At 38.8% G+C, this 18,778-nt stretch overlaps 1 protein-coding gene across 1 annotated transcript in view; it reads right to left on the bottom strand.

Annotated features, from left to right (window-relative positions):
- Positions 1-5,841: 5,841 nt before the first annotated feature.
- Positions 5,842-18,778, bottom strand: part of LOC132110460 (protocadherin-15-like) — a 197,213-nt gene continuing 184,276 nt past the window's right edge. Inside the window, exons 34-38 of the mRNA XM_059517084.1 lie at positions 13,150-13,171; positions 12,106-12,150; positions 11,254-11,315; positions 9,867-9,978; positions 5,842-7,288 (exon numbers count right to left, since the gene is read on the bottom strand). Of these exons, the coding sequence (XP_059373067.1) occupies positions 6,707-7,288; positions 9,867-9,978; positions 11,254-11,315; positions 12,106-12,150; positions 13,150-13,171 (823 nt within the window). The 3' untranslated portion in view covers positions 5,842-6,706. The remainder of the gene's footprint in view (positions 7,289-9,866; positions 9,979-11,253; positions 11,316-12,105; positions 12,151-13,149; positions 13,172-18,778) is intronic.

Raw genomic sequence — 18,778 nt, 5'->3', positions numbered from 1 at the left:
ATCATCTTGATAGCACAACGACTCTTTGTACTTCTGTCCAACTTCTGACTTTTCGGCTATTTTTTGTAGCTGGATATATATCATTTGTTGTGTCTAAATATGAATGAGAATATGGTTGTTGATAAATCAAATTGTTATTGTTGTTCTTATAATCATTTAAGGGGGTTTAGGAACATTTTGGGGTAGCTTCAGCCCCCCCTAAAATAGGCCTAACGACATCCTTGCATGCAGTGTAGTAGGCTACATCATCCGGAAATCCCATACACAGACAATTTGAATATCGTGCACGCCATACCTATTATATACTCCAAAAAAAAAAAAAATGTTGCACGTTGCAATATAGTACATCATCCAAGTATTGCATATTTTGCATAGGCTACTACTGCACTCTACTGAGACAGTAAGAGCAGTATGTAAGTATGCGATTCTGAACATATCAATCCTTTCCAACACCGGGCGGTGATCTTCAGACTCTATGCAATGTGATGTTAATTCTTCCTGCATGACAAAAACAAGCCGGTCATGAATGTACACACACTCTCACGCCTCATGCATTCTTACTAGTGATGCGCGGGTCGGGGCTTTTTCCAACCCGCGGGTCCCGCTTTTATGAAATTATTTGGCCCGCCCCAGCCCGCCCCGCAAATAAAGTAACATTTCTTGACCCGCCCCGCGCATCGGGGACATCACGGAAGTTACGTATGGAGGTAAATCAGTAGCTAAACTCGAGAGGTGAAGATATGAATGTGAGAACTTGTCATATTTAGGGCCCGAGCACCGATGGTGTGAGGACCCTCTTGGAATTGCTCCGTTTATTATTATTATTATTATTATTATTATTATTATTATTATTATTATTCTCCAGGATGAATCGCATTTTTGAGGGCCTAAACATACTCAAAAAGTCATGAAACTTTGCACACACCTCAGAACCGGCGAAAATGTACATCTGATATGGGTTTCAGAAGTGGGTGTGGAAAAATGGCTCGACAGCACCCCCTATACATGTTCAACGGTGTGCGCCTCGAGCTATGTTTCACGTACATGTATGAAAATCGGTACACACATGTAACTCTCCAATACCTACAAAAAAGTCTCTTAGAGCAAAATACTAAACCCAACAGGAAGTCAGTTATTTTTAATATTACGAGCAAATTTTGTGTAATTTTTGCCATTTCCATGAGTTGTATTTTAACGAACTCCTCCTAGAAACTTATTCAGATCAACACCAAATTTGGTATGCCTAATCTAAAGGCCTTTGCGATGTTAAATTGCGAAGATTTTGAGTTTTCGTTAAAGGGCGTGTCTGTGGCGGCCTGGCGAATTTCGATGATTCGCCATGAAAAATGAAGTTGCTATAACTCAGACATACAATGTCCAATGTGCCCAAAACTTCACATGTTTAATAAGACTCCTGACCTGAACATATTTACATGCCCATATTCAGTTATAGTCATAGCGCCACCTATAGGCAACAGGAAGTGACATATTTTACACTTCGACAGACTACTCCTAGAAACTTTTTGACATCAATGTCTTTTTTATGGTCAGTATAATCTAAAGGCCTGTGCAATGTTAAATTGTGAAGATCTTGAGTTTTCGTTAAGGGGCGTGTCCATGGCGCCATGACAAAATTCAAAGTCTCGCCATGGGAATAAAAGATGTTATAACTCAGGCATAAAATGTCCGATCTTCCCCAAAATTCACATGTGTGATAAAAGTCCTGGCCTGAACAGATCTGAAGGCCAATATTCCATTGGGTGTGGCAAAATGGCTCGATAGCGCCACCTATACACTTTCAACGGAGTGCGCCTCGAGCTATGTTTCACGTACATGTACAAAAATCGGTATACACATGTAACACACCAATACCTACAAAAAAGTCTCTTTGTACGAAATCCGAATACAAACAGGAAGTCAGTTATTTAGAATGTTCTCTGCAAAATTGGTGTTGTTTTTGGCATTTTCAGGGGTTGTACTTTAACGAACTCCTCCTAGAGATTTATTCAGATCAACATCAAACTTGGTCAGTTAAATCTAAAGGCCTTTGCGAAGTTAAATTGGGAAGATCTTGAGATTTCATTAAAGGGCGTGTCCATGGCGGCCTATTTCGATGTTTCGCCATGAAAAAGGAAGTTGCTGTAACTCAGACATACAATGTCCAATCTGCCCCAAACTTCACATGTTAGATAAGACTTCTGCCCTTAACATATCCACATGCCCATATTCAATTATAGTCATAGCGCCACCTGCTGGCAACAGGAAGTGAAATGTTTTACGCTGCTACAAACTACTCCTAGAAATCTTTTGACATTAATGTATTTTTTGTGGTCAGTCTAATCTAAAGGCCTGTGCAATGTTAAATTGTGGAGATCTTCAGTTTTTGTTAAAGGGCGTGTCCATGGCAAAAATGACAAAATTTGATGTCTCGCCACAGCAAGAGAAGTTGTTGTAACTCAGGCATAAAATGTTCAATCTTCCCCAGACTACGCATGTTCGATAAGAGTCCTCGCCTGAACACATCTGAAGGCCAATATTCCATTATAATGATAGCGCCACCTGCTGGCAACAGGAAGTGAAATGTTTTACGCTGCTACAAACTACTCCTAGAAATCTTTTGACATTAATGTATTTTTTGTGGTCAGTCTAATCTAAAGGCCTGTGCAATGTTAAATTGTGGAGATCTTCAGTTTTTGTTAAAGGGCGTGTCCATGGCGCCATGACAAAATTTGATGTCTCGCCACAGCAAGAGAAGTTGTTGTAACTCAGGCATAAAATGTTCAATCTTCCCCAGACTCCGCATGTTCGATAAGAGTCCTCGCCTGAACACATCTGAAGGCCAATATTCCATTATAATGATAGCGCCACCTGCTGGCAACAGAAAGATTGGCACATAGGCTATATGGAATAAACATTGATATATTCCACTTATATTTATGAGTTTAAATGCATATTTCTCACCGTTCGCCTATTTACTAAAGCCACTCGCTGCCGGTGAGCCCGGGTGCGAGGGCCCGTTCATCGCTGCTTGCAGCTTTAATAATATTTGTATTTGTAAGTTAAAATTTACACTCACAGCTCTGATGTGAAAAGTTGAATCTTTCAATTTGCACACACAGATAATGATCAAAACACCCGTGTTTTGAATTGGAAGTTGTAGATTAATAGTCACAAATGTTTAGAATGACATTCACCGAGTTTTGCTACTGATTTACCTTTATAGTTACGTTGCTACTTAGACCTTCGTATCAATATAGGCTATAGGTAATTGCACTATGATGGTTCGTTCTAAAGGATGGTTCCTTTAGGTGAACGAATCGTTCTCGTTTACGTAATCCACTGACCATAGAGAGTAAAAGACTCATTTCTCGTTCAATGAAGTACTTCCCACAGCAGCGCGCGAGCGCGGCGCTATTAGCAGCGCATGCGCAGCTCGTGAACAGCTCTGTGAACTGTTTCATTCTGTCAAAAAGAGTTACTCAAGATGTGACGGAGCATGTGGCTTGTTGAATGTAGGGAACGAATACGATCTTCTTGTAGGTGAAAGAGTTGAATGAACTGATACATCTCATTTGTGAATGAATTGAATGAGAGTATACAGGGTCAGTCGGCCAAGCATGTAAATCTCTATATGCGATCAGCAGATACAAAGCGCAGTTATTGGTGCGCATACGCTTATTTTCATATTTGGAATACAGAACATAACTCCACGTTTAATCCCCGATAAAACCTCGTGCTTTGTTAATCTGAACAATTTATTTAGACCATTTATTTAATGCGATCATGCACACACTTTAATAAAGCCAAATCGGTTTTTGTCACAAGTAAATACGTTCGTTGACTTAAGACATAACACATAAGACACTCTTTTTTCGCCAACTGCTGGCGTATTTGTGTAATCTGAAGAAATGAGCATTGAACGAATCAGTGAATGAATCATTTTGGTGAACGAACTGAAAATCAACGAATCTCTTGAAAGAATCAAAATTTCCACCACTAAATTCCATGGAACAAAAAATGGATTTTTAAAAAGTGACCCGCCCCGCAATAAAGTGCCAATTTCTTAACCCGCCCCAACCCGACCCGCGGGTCACCCTCGGGTTATGAGACGACCCGCGCATCACTAATGCTTACAACCTAAATCTGCCCACACACACGCTGAAGCATCAACAGCTGAGCAAGAGCCAGAGGAGAGGAGGCAGCTCACAGTCAGAGCCCATTTGACTCAAACACAGCTCACTGCAGCACATGTGCAGGAGGGAAATTAGAGGACAGGTGGGTCGACATATTGCACTATACCTGACTATAATCAGACAGCAGATATTGCATGATCAAAAAGTTCAAGACACGTTTAAGGTACTTAAGGGTTTAAAGGTGAACAGGATGTATAAATGAATACAGTAACACATCTCAGCATACAAAATATGAAAATTGTGTTGCAGTTATGACATTACATTTGCAGTGTGATGAAGAGATAAGATTTTTAATATTGATTTTTCAAAAGTGGACTTTTTTCAAAACGATAACTAAACAGGTAATTAGGTCATGTGACAACAACGGCATATTATTATTGTTATGAAATTCACATACTTAAAAATAAAATTTAAAAAGTGTATACTGCACTGTATTCAATAAAAAGTAAGCCAGAATTCAATTCTGAAAACAGCCAGTTTTAAACCCACACATTTTTACATATTCTTATGGAATTTGACATATTACGTTGTCTCTGCACAGAATACAGAATTTTAACATTAAAAATAAATTAAAAATCACAGTTCACCCTTGAGAACCTAAATGAGAATGAAGTTCCTCTTAAGGTATTCAAAGTGCGATTTCAATTCAGAAAGCAAAACAAACTTCATACGGCAGAAGGCGTCATTTTCCTCCATTTGAAATCTATATTCTGTATAGTACATCACATGCAAGGTCTTCTGTGATTCGGATTGGGAAGACTAGCAAGTAATGACCATCAGAGAGCTCTTAGAAGAGAGAATGGGTAAATAGTGTGTCTCCCTCTGCTGGTGAACAATAAATTGTGCAGTTAACAGTCACAGTTACCTGTATGTGCATGAGGTTACACAAACATGTACAATGTGTATAAAACATTATGCAAATCATCAAAATTCAAGTGTGAAAAATGGTGGAAAATGCCGCCACATGGCAGGTGAAATGAAAAAAGCTTTAACCAAACAAGCAGGCTGTAATCACTTAAAAATTAATGTTTTCTTTACTTGATAAAACAAGAAGTAAACAAGAGGTCAAATGTAACAGTTTAACCAGTTAAGTAATCACAAACAGATGTTTCCGGTACTCTGCAGTCAGAAAATAATAGCGTTTTAAGAATAAAAAGAACATCAAAACAAGGGTTCGCCAGGCAAAGTAGAAGACCAGAAGTGACCGTTAATATAGTTGTATTTAATTGTTGTAAAGATAACGTCACGTAATAGGAATCAATAAACATTCTAAGACTCTCAGTCTTGAAAGACAGTTTCCTCTCTGCCCAGGCAGCTGTAATAAACTGGATGGACAATTATTCATATCTGACAGAGTTGACAGCCTTTGATGGACAGAAGAAAGATTGTTGGAAAAAAACTCATAATCAGCTTGTGCTCAGTGATTCTTTTGAGAAAACCTCTGTGTACTTTTTTTGTTATCTGAGAAAGCCTATTATACTTCTATATCTGACCTGGAAAGCACAGCAGGTCAGTATATACAAATATGAAACGCACTTTATGGAGACCTTTACTGGAGTGACATTCTGTTGTATGATGTTCATGTGGCTCAAACCATGGGTTCAGTTCCCAGGGAACACACATATTGATTAAAAAAAAAAATAAAAAAAAATATTGTATAGCCTGATTGTACTATTAGTCACTTTTGATAAAAGCGTCTGCCAAATGCATAAATGTAAATGTAAAATGTATGAAGACTGATTAAAATGAAAAATTTCATAATTATAAATCAAAGCTTCAAACTATCTGACCAATGTAAAAAACAAAACTCAAAAGTTAAGGAAACCCAAGATAAATTATATTTTGATGAAAAAAGGAGTGACAAAGAAAATGGCTGAAGTTATCAAAAAAACATAGACTGTTTTTTTTTTATACTTAAGTATACATTTATAGATCTATGTAAATAATCTTTTCAAAACATTAGGGCTATTACAACCATATATTCTTTATATGTAAAAAATACATCCATTAAAAAAAAATCTTAATAATAATTGAGTGTAGCAGCCAACACTGTTTATACTGATTTTAAGGGATTTTTTTGTGAACAGTTTGTGGGCTAATTTATAAAAAAATACTCTTCAATCAAAGCTGTAATGCACACACTTTCTAAACTGTTTGAATCTGCTATTTTTTTGTATCGTCTGTTGGTGAGATCAAATCTGATAACTAATAACTTAAATTATACAGTCTATACATTTTGGAAACGTTAAATTGAGGCAAAGAAATTTGTACAGAATAGCCCTGTCTTCCACAACAATTTATCGATCACTACAATAAGAAGTGAAATAGTCATCTGCATGAAAAAAAATTAAAATGAAATAAAACTCTTTATAAGAAAATCACATTTCTTTGTCGGTGTCTGATGTGTGCAACAGAATCGAGATAAACTCTTTACAGAACCCAAATAAAACATAGAAAAGACTAGAAAGGAAACTAAATAGAAACCGTACCATCGGAAATAGCAAAACTAGAAATCAGAGTTTTGTCATTGGTATGTATAAGTTGTTCCAGGGACCCATCCAGAGCTCCTCTTCATCAGACAGCGTTTGCTCACATGGAGATTCTACCAGCTCTTTAATCTTCCCGTTGTCCACTGAGGACTCCTGCTCAAAGCACCCCTTATCCTGCTTCAAAAGGGCTTTATCGATGTTGGATTTGGGCCCTATGCTGTTAAGGCCCATTACACTGCACTCTTTGGAGTTAAGGTTGTGATCGGTAGTATAGGAATGGGCAATAGTGGTGCTGATAGTAGGCCCATTGTCTTCTGTTCCATTCAAAGGAAAATGCTCTTCATGTGTGACACCTAGCTTGTCCAGTTTTTTAAATTGCTTGCCTAACCGTGTTGGTGAGCCCAGTTTTAAGTTGTTGGGGTAAGGGGGCCTTCGTGTTCGGATTATGGTACCATTTTGGGCAAGGTATACCGATCCGTTGATGTTACTGTGGCTGCTGATGTTGAGTATGCGATTGCGTTGTACGTCCGATGGTCCACTGTCTTCTCCTGTTGAAGTCGTGTCATGTTCTCGGTCCAACACTAGCTTGATTCGCTTTTTGCCAGCCTGGAGATCAGAGAGAAGAATTATTAATATAAATCAGCTATCAAAGAAAAAAAAAACCTCCACTAATTGGGAATGGTAGAGACCAGGGGCCATATTCATAAACAATTTAATTTTATCAGTAGGGGTCCTAACAATGAGTTTCTTAACATTTATTAGCCTTAAGATTTTTTTGTGAATATGACCCCATTCGTGTGAAATTGGAATCATAATCAACCTAAAGGTTGCGTGCACCCCTAGTAGAGAAGCAAACTGACGTCTTACACATGTGGTTCAATATTATATTAAAACATTCACAGTAGGGATACTGTTTTTGGAAACAGAAACATGAGATTAATACAAATAAATGTTTTGAAGACACAGTTTAGAGTTAGCAATGTAGGTTCACGCAAGAGAAGAAATTTGAGAAGCACACCAAAAAAATAAAAAATAAATGGCATGCCATTTCAGCACTTCCATGCAGTTGGTTTTGTTCCAAAACACACCAGTATTAGAGAAAAGACAGGTATCAAGTGGGAATCACTTCACTCCATGGCAGAAGTCAGATAGGTCTTACTTGGTCCCTGTTTAGAAAGCTGTGGAATCTCCTGAGACAGAATCTGCATCTGTTACTTCTGTGGTCCCTTCGGTTCCCGACTGCTGTGAGCGACGCCTAGATCCTCTCTCAGATCCTGAGCCACTGCCAGAAGTTATGGCATCCTCATCCACTTCTGTGATTGGCGAGAGGCCTCCAAACGTCTCATCTGAACTCTGAATGCTGCTTTCTGTGGCATATGGTGTACCTCCACTTTCTGCTGCTGAGATCACACTTGACCTCCGTGATATTGACCCCTCACTCATCTCACTAGCTGACTCTCTGCTCTCTGCTGCTTCATCCTCAACTTCGGCGTCTTCTTCTTCAGATGCCTCTTCTTCCTCCTCACTTTCCTCATCAATGGTGTCCTGGGAGGATCGGGTCATGATGCTTTTGCGAGAGCGACGGCTTCCTCCTGCTGATCTGGAGCTTGTGGAGCTTCTCTCACTGCCGGACATGGAAACAGCATCTGATTCTGTGTCATCTGATGCAGCAGATCCACTCTTTTCTGTCGCGGATGATGCAGAGCCACTTGCTGACCCTATCTCACCACTACTTTCCTCACCAGATACTGATGCCTGTGAAGACCTTACTGAAGACCCCTTAGAGATGCCACCTGATTCGGTGCCACTCAGAGTACCACTTGCACTTCCAGAAACACTCCCACTTCTGCTGCTTCGTGTTCCTGCACTTGAACCTTCTGAGGAACCCTTAGTACGGGATGATTTCATTGAAGAGCGAGCAGAAGATGGCTCTGATCCTGATCCTGACTCTTCGGTCCCTTTAGACTCTTCATCTTCTTCAGATTCTTCCTCTGACTCCTTTTCTGTGGCAGAACTCTTCTCAGCACTGGACTCTTCCTCAGTTCCTGATTTTTCAGTCCCAGATCCAGACGCCATTTCAGTTCCTGAGGTCTTTCCAGACCCTGACTCTTCCTGCGAGCCAGATTCCTCCTCCTCTGAACCTGACCCTTTCTCGGTTTTGGATTCTTTCTCAGATGTTGTCTCTGCCTCCGAATCCTTTTCGGTTCCTGACTTCTCAGTCTCAGATTTGGATTTACTCTCTTCATCAGATTCATCTGGTTCTTCTGGCTCTGATTCAGAATCAACCGTGCTCTCATTGGCATCATCTCTATCCAGATCCACTTTCAAATAATCCTTATCATCAGTGGATCCTGCTACACTGCTCCTCTCAGATGATTCCTCCTCATCCGAGGCTTTCTTTCGGCTCTCTGCCTCTGATCCACTCCCGCTGGCCTCTGGCTCACTGACACTGATAGACACTTTTGATTTCTTCTCTTCTCTCTCTGACTCAGCTGCAGACTCGTCCTTCTCACTTGCAGAACTACGACTGATGGTGCTCTGTGATTTTCTTCTAAGTTGCAGCTTGTTTGCCAGATTAATGCGTTTCAGAACTTTCCCAAGACGACTCCTGGCAGAGGATGTGCCATCAATGGAAGGGACTGGGCTCGCCCCACCAGTCAAGCTCTCTTGACTATCAATACGACGTGCAGATGTCAGCTTGGCATAATCTTTGTCTTTCTTCCCTTTCCCAAACATCATCGGGAAGATCTTGGCCTTCTTCCATGGGGAGGTAGGTTCAGTTTTCTTCCCAGCAGCAAGCAACTTGCTGAGCTTCATGACAGACTTCAACTTCTTTGCAGCTTTGGATTCTCCAGCTTCAGCCTCTGCTGGCTCCTCAGCAGGAACCTCTGGCTCTACCTGTTCAATCTCATCCTCTGGTGGGAAATCCTGGAATCCCACTTGCTTTCCACGCCCACGACCTCTCCCTCGCCCACCTCGCCCTCTTGCCCGACCCTGTTGTGACATTATTTCCTTTAAAAAATCTTATTAATCACAGGTTACTTAATGAAATGGTCAAACCTGATATTAAATGATAAATGAAACAAAAATAATTTTCTATTGGTGAGGACAAGATTATGAAGAAAAAGAAAACATAGCTGCGCCATTTCCTTCATGCAGCCTGTGAATGAATGTGTAGGATTACCTCTGGCCCACCATAGTCATATCCTTCATCTTCCATGATGGCCTCTCCATACTCATCATACATGGGTGTAATCAGCCTCCTGCGGCTGCCGTAGGGTGGATAGGGATCATACCTGGAGGTAGGAATGGAAATATTACAACATGTGAACATACCTTAAAACTTACCGTGTGCTAGGTAAAGCTAAGTTTTGCCAACCATTAAAAAGTTTGTCCTGACATGTTGCTTTTCTCTTTTATTTTTAAATGAAGCTATACAAGTTTATTTGAACTTAAATTTAATTTAATTCTGCTTCCCAACATTCAAATTTGAATAGCAATTCTGCATCCTTTGTGATACCTCAATTCAAATCAAATGCACCTGGAGTTCTGAGTATTTTCGGGGTAACACCTCCAACAGGTTTAAAAATAGGTGCGCTTGTTGAAGATGGGAAAGCTAAAACAGATGCCTCCTTACACTTGCAATCAACATCAGCCCATGTGTAGATCCACCCATGCAGGACAAACAACCCCTGTGATCCAGGGATTAAAGGCTAAAACCCATTTAAAGATTCCTAAGCTCTCTAAATAGCCCTGGAACTTCAGCAGGCTGGGTCTCTCTGATAGCAGGTGCAGTTTAGCCTGACAGAAGTGCAACATTTATCTTTCCCACTCTCTCACCTGATGTCTGTGGAATCAAAGCCATCCTTCTTTCTCAATGGATTTGACTATGGACAAAGAAACCTTGACATTCAAAGGAATTAGATAAAAGTTTGAGGGGGATTCTCAAGAAAATAATTCTTAATAATAATTATATATTTTTTTATATTATGTACTTTAGCATGACTGGAATTCTGAATAGACGATGTGCATCCATTTTAAAATGTTAAATAAGACCTTAAGAAGTCTATCATCAGAGATCTTGTTAAGGCACATCATCTGTTCTGTGGTGCTCACACAGCTGATGTTCAGAGCACTACGGAGGCTTTTAAGACCATCTGCTGCTCCTCTTGCAACAAAAATTGAATGACTACCGAACATAATAGAGGATGCCATTACACTTGAGTCTGATCTCTGAAAGTCCCACTATCAAACATGCGGTTCACGTCTAAATGAATCCACTGAGCTTAGCTAAAGATGGCTGTGTGGAGGTGAGGGCACATTCATCTCATCAAAGCTTCCAGCATTTCCTTAGATGGACTGACGTTAAACCTGAAACCTGAAAATACTGAAGAAGTGAGCAAGGATAAGATGATTGAAATTCAAAAGACATGGAAGAGAGACAGAAAAAGAGAGCTAAGGGGGCAGAAATAACATATTTCACCTTCAAGAGAGGATTCAAAAACATTTGAAATACACAAACTCAGTCTGAAACAAAGATGCACTAGCCTTGTATATACACTGAAACTCACCCTTGATCATAGCTATAGTAGTCTTGGGGATAGTAATCCTGACCAGGGTCGATACCCGATTGCTAAAATGCAAACGTAAAGACAGATGTCAGACTTCAGCTTCACACAGGATACTAAAAAGTCAGGGTTTGGTGCACAATTGATACAGTCAATAACATTTCCAGCACACTGTGTGCTTGTTCACTCATTACTGTAACTTAATTTAAACTGAAAATATAAATCAACATCTAGACTACCGTACAAAGTAATTTTTTTTTTGGTGGTCTCTTATTCTCACCAAAGCTGATATTTATTTGATAAAAAAATTTAAATTACATAATATTGTTATTTCAAAATGACTTAAATATTTAAAAATGTAATTTTTACTCCAGTATGCAGTCACGATCCTTTAGAAATCCTTCTAATATGCTTATTTGATGCTCAAGAAACATTATTGTTGTTGTTGTTATTATTATCAATGGTGAAAATTACGTTTTTGTTGTGCTGTTTAAAATTTTTGTTGAAATCATTTTTCAAGATTCTTTGATTAATATAAAGTTCAAAAGAACAAAGTTAAAGTATCATGGACTGAGTGGACATGAGTGTGAATAAATGATGAAAGGTTTTTTGGGTAAATTGTATTATTTAGCGATTAAAGCCCCCATGAATTTGCCTGACGAGTGCAGTTTTGTCTCCTTTGACGTATATCCCACTGAAACAGATTTTGTGTGACCTTAAAGCGAAACAACTTAAACTACCAAAACTTCAATGTTTGTCATCGGATCTTTAAAAAGAAACATTTGGACATCAGTAACATTATGAAGATTTGTCAATACACGAGAAGGAAAACTAAGGAAAAGCATACAAAAAAACAGATGCTACCTCAGGCCGGAGCAGAGAGGGTCTCAACAGCTGCTGCTGCTGGCAGAGTCACAAAGAGAAGACGGAGAGGAGAAAAAAGATTTGACACTAAGAGAGAATACATGAGAGGCAGCACAGAATAAAAGGCAAAGACAGAGAACAGCAAGAAAAGATGTTGCTGCATTTAAAATAAATGATCAGACAGAGACTATGACGGCAAAAAGATGTGCATTAAAAACAGGAGAGGGGGGGCAAGGTCCTGGTGAGGAAGATAATGACAGAAATGCAGATGAAGGAAAATGTTCCATCTAAAGAAACAGACCCAACTTTAAGAGCTAAAGTGCTTGAAAGGTCAGAAAAGGTTGTGTTTGACAGCATGCATATGCAACCTATATGCATTAACTTTGCAACTTAGACACTGAAGTGACATGTTCTCGCTGCAAAATTATGTGTGCGGGCTGAACTGAGAAAAGACATGACTCTTCAATTTACACTCCTTAGTGGGGTGCAAATGTAAGTTTAATGGCAAAGTTTCTTTTGCTCCTTTCATCTCATTGAGATTCCAATGTAAGCCTCTCACAAGGCACTAATGGCAGCCTGAAATGACAAGCGAACAGGGCAGTCTTACCTTCGACTTATTAAAGGCCTATATATTAAAGGGATAGTTTCACCCAAAAATGAAAATTCTGTCGTTATTTACTCACCCTCATCTTAGAACACAAATTAATATAAATTGTTTGATTAAATCCGAGAGCATTTTCTTGAATGTGGTAGTTGTGTTGCTCCCAATATGTGTGGAGTAACTGCTCTCGGATTTAATCAAAAATATCTTCATTTGTATTCCGAAGATGAGGGTGAGTAGTTAACGAGTTTTCTTTTTTGGGTGAACTATCCCTTTAAACCAACTACACAGAACTGGATTTTTAGTCAAATCTAGTTCTAAAAGTAATAATCATGATGCCATGAGGTATTATTCATATCCATGCAGTTTCAGTGTATGAGTGACAGAAATAGCGATCAGATCAAAGGAAATGTAAAAAAACAAAAAAGACTCACCTCTCTGCCAAAGCCACGCCTGCTGAAAGAGACAGAAATATTTTTTGTAAAGAACATCTATTGACTAGCTATGTGATTTTTAGACTTGTTCTTGTAAAGTCTGACTCACTTTTATCATATAGAAAGCATTTCAACACTTGCTGTCATCTCTTATCATTGGACCAGAATGAAAACACCACATTTAAATGGGAAAGCATTTCAAAGATAAAAATGCACTTGGGGAAATGGCACAGATAGTCCTGACACAAGCAGTTTTACCTACAACAATGACTTCAAAAGCATGTTAATCAGTTTTTTCCAAATAAGTCATTTTCTGACGAATGGTAAACCAACATATGCACACATACACTCATGCACAACCTATTTTTAATGCAGTAGCTTTAAAATCATACACTAACAAAATTTCCAGGAAAGTTACATTTGAGAGATCTCTCAAGGGCCAAGAATGAAACCCACTTAATGCACTGTGACAGATGAGCAGCATGTTGTTCCAAGTGTGTGTGTGTGTGAGTACCTGGTATTCCCTACATTATGGGAAGCAAATGTCCCCACACGTTTAGTAATACCAGTAAAAAAAAAAATTTCCATGAGGAAACAAGCTTATAAATCATACAGAATTATAATTATTATTATTATTAAATCTAAATCTTAAAATGAAAATCTAAAAATGCTGAAAGTTTTCTTGTGAGGGGTAGGTTTAGGTGTAGTGTTAGGGTAAGGGGATAGCAAATACAGTTTGTACAGTATAAAAACCATGACACGCATGGAATGACCAAATAAGGCATTGAAACCAGTGTGTGTGTGTGTGTGTGTGTGTGTACCTGGCCATAGTTTGCAACAAAATTGTCCCACAAAATGAACTACATCTGAAGAAGCGTCCTCAAAACTATTCACAGGGTGAATCTTACATAAAATAATAATAATAATAAGAAGAAAACATACCACTGGACATGTTCTTAACATGATTAATAAACCCCATAAATAAAGATGCACAGAATGGCAATAGAGGGTGTATGCTCTGTTTCACATGAATAAGTGAAAAAATACCCGTCAAACACACACAAACACATCTTTCCCACACATACTGAATGAGAATGGCAGATGAGTGATATGGGATATGTGTGTGCATGAGTGTGTGTGTGTGTGTGTGTGTGTGTGTGTGTGTGTGTGTGTGTGTGTGTGTGTAGGAGGAAAGTGACGTCTCTCTAGGTGTCCTTCAGAAACAAAAAAGGCTGGTTCTCAGTTCTATGAATACAAAAAATGGACTTGCAGTCTTGTGGAGACTATTGTGTGAGACTACTTTGAATGAAGGATCTCAGAAGGACAGGGGGGCACATACCACATCTCCTTTCATATTACCTGCTTCACCACACAAAATAAAACTAATCTCTCCTGCTCTAGAAAATGAAAGTACTTCATCTCAGCACTTCATCTTTTAAAATAGATCTTATTATGGTGTTTTATTTGTCATTTTTTAATAGCAAATGAATAGTTAATTTGATACTTTATAAAAAAATAAAAAAATGAATAAAAATTGTGTCTCATAGATCACAGCACATTGCAATTTTCGTGAAGATGCATCTGTCCTCATGTTCTTCCAAAACCATTCATTCAAGACATCACGGTCTTCACAAGAATGCATGTCTGTCTGTATATTAATGTTTATATTTCACAAATTATTCTTTTTTCTCAGAATTGCAAGCGACAAAGTGAGAATTGTGAGATAAAAAGTTGCAATTACCTTTGCAATATTTTGTTGTATTGATGGCAGAAACATGGCTTCCATAAACAACTGTAATTTAATTTAATTTCTATGTACTCATTACTATAACTTCTTAATTAACTGATTTATTTTTGTGTGTGTGTGTACTTCAAAAATGCCTTCACACTTCATAACCGAAGATGAGACATTAGCAAATCGGAGTGCATTTGCTTATGGGATGATGACAGATTTCAAACAGATTTTTCGATACAGATGAGGGAGATGCCATCTGCACATCCCTGCTAAGATATTGTAGGAGCAGTTTGTCTGAATGGAGAGACACTGACTGCGTGCCTGATGGGGTGAATTCAGTGGGGAACGGCATAGAAGTCATCCCCCTGCCATGTGCCACATAAACGATTAGCTGTTTTGTTTAATCTCTATGTGATTCTTGTCTGCTTGAGTTTCTGAAAGGGCAAACACATCTGCAGGACCTAACCAAGACAGGAGAGCTTCAGGAGGTCTGGCACTCTAGACAGCTTTTAAAAAGGGTTAGTGAGAGTGAAAGAACAGGGAAGAGAGATAGAGGTGAATAAATGAGAAAGATATAAAGAATGACCTGTTTTTAACCTTCAAAACCAACCCTGTTTACTTTCTTAATGCATATTCCTTATTGTAAATTATTTACCAGTGTTCATTATTAAAAATAAAAATGTATTTTCCGAACCTTTAATCAAAATTTAATAACCTGCTCTTCCTCTGAAATGACCCTCCTTTTCCATTGACATTACTTAGGCTGTACAGGCTACTGAATGATATGATTCGGTTCATCCTTTTTCTTTTCTTTTTTTTTTGATTAAAAATCTGATCTTTAATTATAAGGCCCATCCTCATCGAACTTGATGACAGCTCTTCACACCAACATCTGCCTGCTAGGAAACATGTGTCACCAGTTTAACACTAAATATTCCTAAACAGTGACTTATTTATTTAATATAGCTAAATATATAATTTAAATAAAAGTAGAAAAATATACACTAATATTCAAAAGTTGTAGGTCACTAAGATGTTCTTATTCTAACCAAAGCTGCATTTATTTGAACAGAAATATAGTAAAAACAGGAATGTTGTGAAATACTATTACAATTTAAAATATCTGTTTCTATTTTAATATATTTAAAAATGTAGTTTATTCTTGTGATATTAAAGCTGAATTCTCAGCATCATAACTCCAGTCTTTTTGCTGAATATAAGGATACATTTATCTTAAAAATCTTACTGACCTTAATCTTTGGAACAGTAGTGTTGAACTGCATATAGCTTTTCAAAATTAGCAAAAAAAGAAAAAGAAAAAAAAAAACAGACGAGAAAAAATAAATAAAAATTGTCTGCAAAATCAGCAGAACATTTTACATCACTTAAATGAAAATAATAAGAATAACTGTTTAGATGTAGAATGTTCTACATGAACACACGTTCCTCTGATCATATTAACATTACTGCAAATTCCTTTTCCTGTACATTTAAAATAATTGTTTATTATAATCCCTTAAGAGATGTTATTACAAAATATTTGCTTATACTTGTAAAATTTCATTTTCCAAAAATAATAATTATATCATAACAAACATTTTAAATCAAATGTCTTCACCCCTTTACTCAAAAAAGTTGGCACGGGGGCAACAAATGGCTAAAAAAGCAAGCAGTTTCGAAAAGATTCAGCTGGGAGAACATCTAGTGATTAATTAAGTTAATTGATATCAGGTCTGTAAAATGATTAGCTATAAAAGCTTTGTCTTAGAGAAGAAGAGTCTCTCAGAAGTAAAGATGGGCAGAGGCTCTCCAATCTGTGAAAGACTGCGTAAAAAAATTGTGGAAAACTTTAAAAACAATGTTCCTCAACGTCAAATTGCAAAGGCTTTGCAAATCTCATCATCTACAGTGCATAACATCATCAAAAGATTCAGAGAAACTGGAGAAATCTCTGTGCGTAAGGGACAAGGCCAGAGACCTTTATTGGATGCCCGTGGTCTTCGGGCTCTCAGACGACACTGCATCACTCATCGGCATGATTGTGTCAATGACATTACTAAATGGCCCCAGGAACACTTTCAGAAACCACTGTCGGTAAACACAATCCTCCGTGCCATCAGCAGATGCCAACTAAAGCTCTATCATGCAAAAAGGAAGCCATATGTGAACATGGTCCAGAAGCGCCGTCATGTCCTGTGGGCCAAGGCTCATTTAAAATGGACTATTTCAAAGTGGAATAGTGTTTTATGGTCAGACGAGTCCAAATTTGACATTCTTGTTGGAAATCACGGACGCCGTGTCCTCCGGGCTAAAGAGGAGGGAGACCTTCCAGCATGTTATCAGCGTTCAGTTCAAAAGCCAGCATCTCTGATGGTATGGGGGTGCATATGTGCATACGGTATGGGCAGCTTGCATGTTTTGGAAGGCTCTGTGAATGCTGAAAGGTATATAAAGGTTTTAGAGCAACATATGCTTCCCTCCAAACAACGTCTATTTCAGGGAAGGCCTTGTTTATTTCAGCAGGACAATGCAAAACCACATACTGCAGCTATAACAACAGCATGGCTTCGTCGTAGAAGAGTCCGGGTGCTAACCTGACCTGCCTGCAGTCCAGATCTTTCACCTATAGAGAACATTTGGCGCATCATTAAACGAAAAATACGTCAAAGACGACCACGAACTCTTCAGCAGCTGGAAATCTATATAAGGCAAGAATGGGACCAAATTCCAACAGCAAAACTCCAGCAACTCATAGCCTCAATGCCCAGACTTCTTCAAACTGTTTTGAAAAGAAAAGGAGATGCTACACCATGGTAAACATGCCCCGTCCCAACTATTTTGAGACCTGTAGCAGAAATCAAAATTGAAATGAGCTCATTTTGTGCATAAAATTGTAAACTTTCTCAGTTTAAACATTTGCTATGTTATCTATGTTCTATTGTGAATAAAATAGTGGCTCATTTGATTTGAAAGTCTTTTAGTTTTCATTTTATTAAAATTTAAAAAACGTCCCAACTTTTCCGGAATTCGGGTTGTATATGACTGACACACTTGCACAAGTCACCATTCTGTGAACGTACTTGAGGGCTAAACACTCGCTTATAACATAATAACAGCATAACACCTCTTAGTCACATTGAAGCTGGCCACATGAAACACTACGCTTTTGACCTTCTTTGAAATGTACTATACAGTGCTCTCAAAGTAAAGTGCCCTTGAAATAATAGATGAAAAAGTAAGTAATGAAATCGAGGAGGTGTAGCAAAGAAGGTATTAAAAGAGTTCCAGAGTTCAATCAGAAATAAAGGGCTGAGGTGGGGGGAATCTCTCATTCCACTGCGATTGGTTGGTTTGAGGGCTGAGCATAAGAGTTTGATTCTGATTAGCTGCCGTCTGTTTCACCTGGTTTAGACTCTGGCTCTTTTAGCACTACAGTCTTCCTCCTTTGCAGCTGCTGTCATCTTTCACATCATGGCTGTCAGCAGATCTGGGCGTGATGAGGATCCCTCTTAGAATAGGTGTAGGAGTTAGAGACTGAACAGGAGTTGGGGTGAAGTCCTGTTGCAGAGGTGGAGGAGAAAGAAAAGAGTGGGATGGGACAGGATGAGGGGGTGGTGGACCTTCTGGAGAGTCCGATATGAATTCCAATGTGATCTCACAAGGCTCCAACGCCATGTAATTGGATATACTGGAGCTGAACTTCCTCAGGATGGGTGGAGTCGGCTGCTGAGCCATGGGTGGGGGAGGAGTCTCGCCGTCACCCCCGGTGATGATAATGCAGGGTGGGATGTCCTTGCCAACAGAAATTGGACTGGATGAGAACATGAAGGCACTTAGCAGTGGGTCATCCTGATCCAGAGATGCGTAAGAGTCCCTGTCCGGGTGTCCGTTCGG

The sequence above is a fragment of the Carassius carassius genome, chromosome 30, assembly GCF_963082965.1.
Source record: "Carassius carassius chromosome 30, fCarCar2.1, whole genome shotgun sequence".
Lineage (NCBI taxonomy): Eukaryota > Metazoa > Chordata > Actinopteri > Cypriniformes > Cyprinidae > Carassius > Carassius carassius.
Note: the sequence above shows the minus strand (reverse complement) of the source record. Positions and strands in the feature narration are given on the sequence as shown.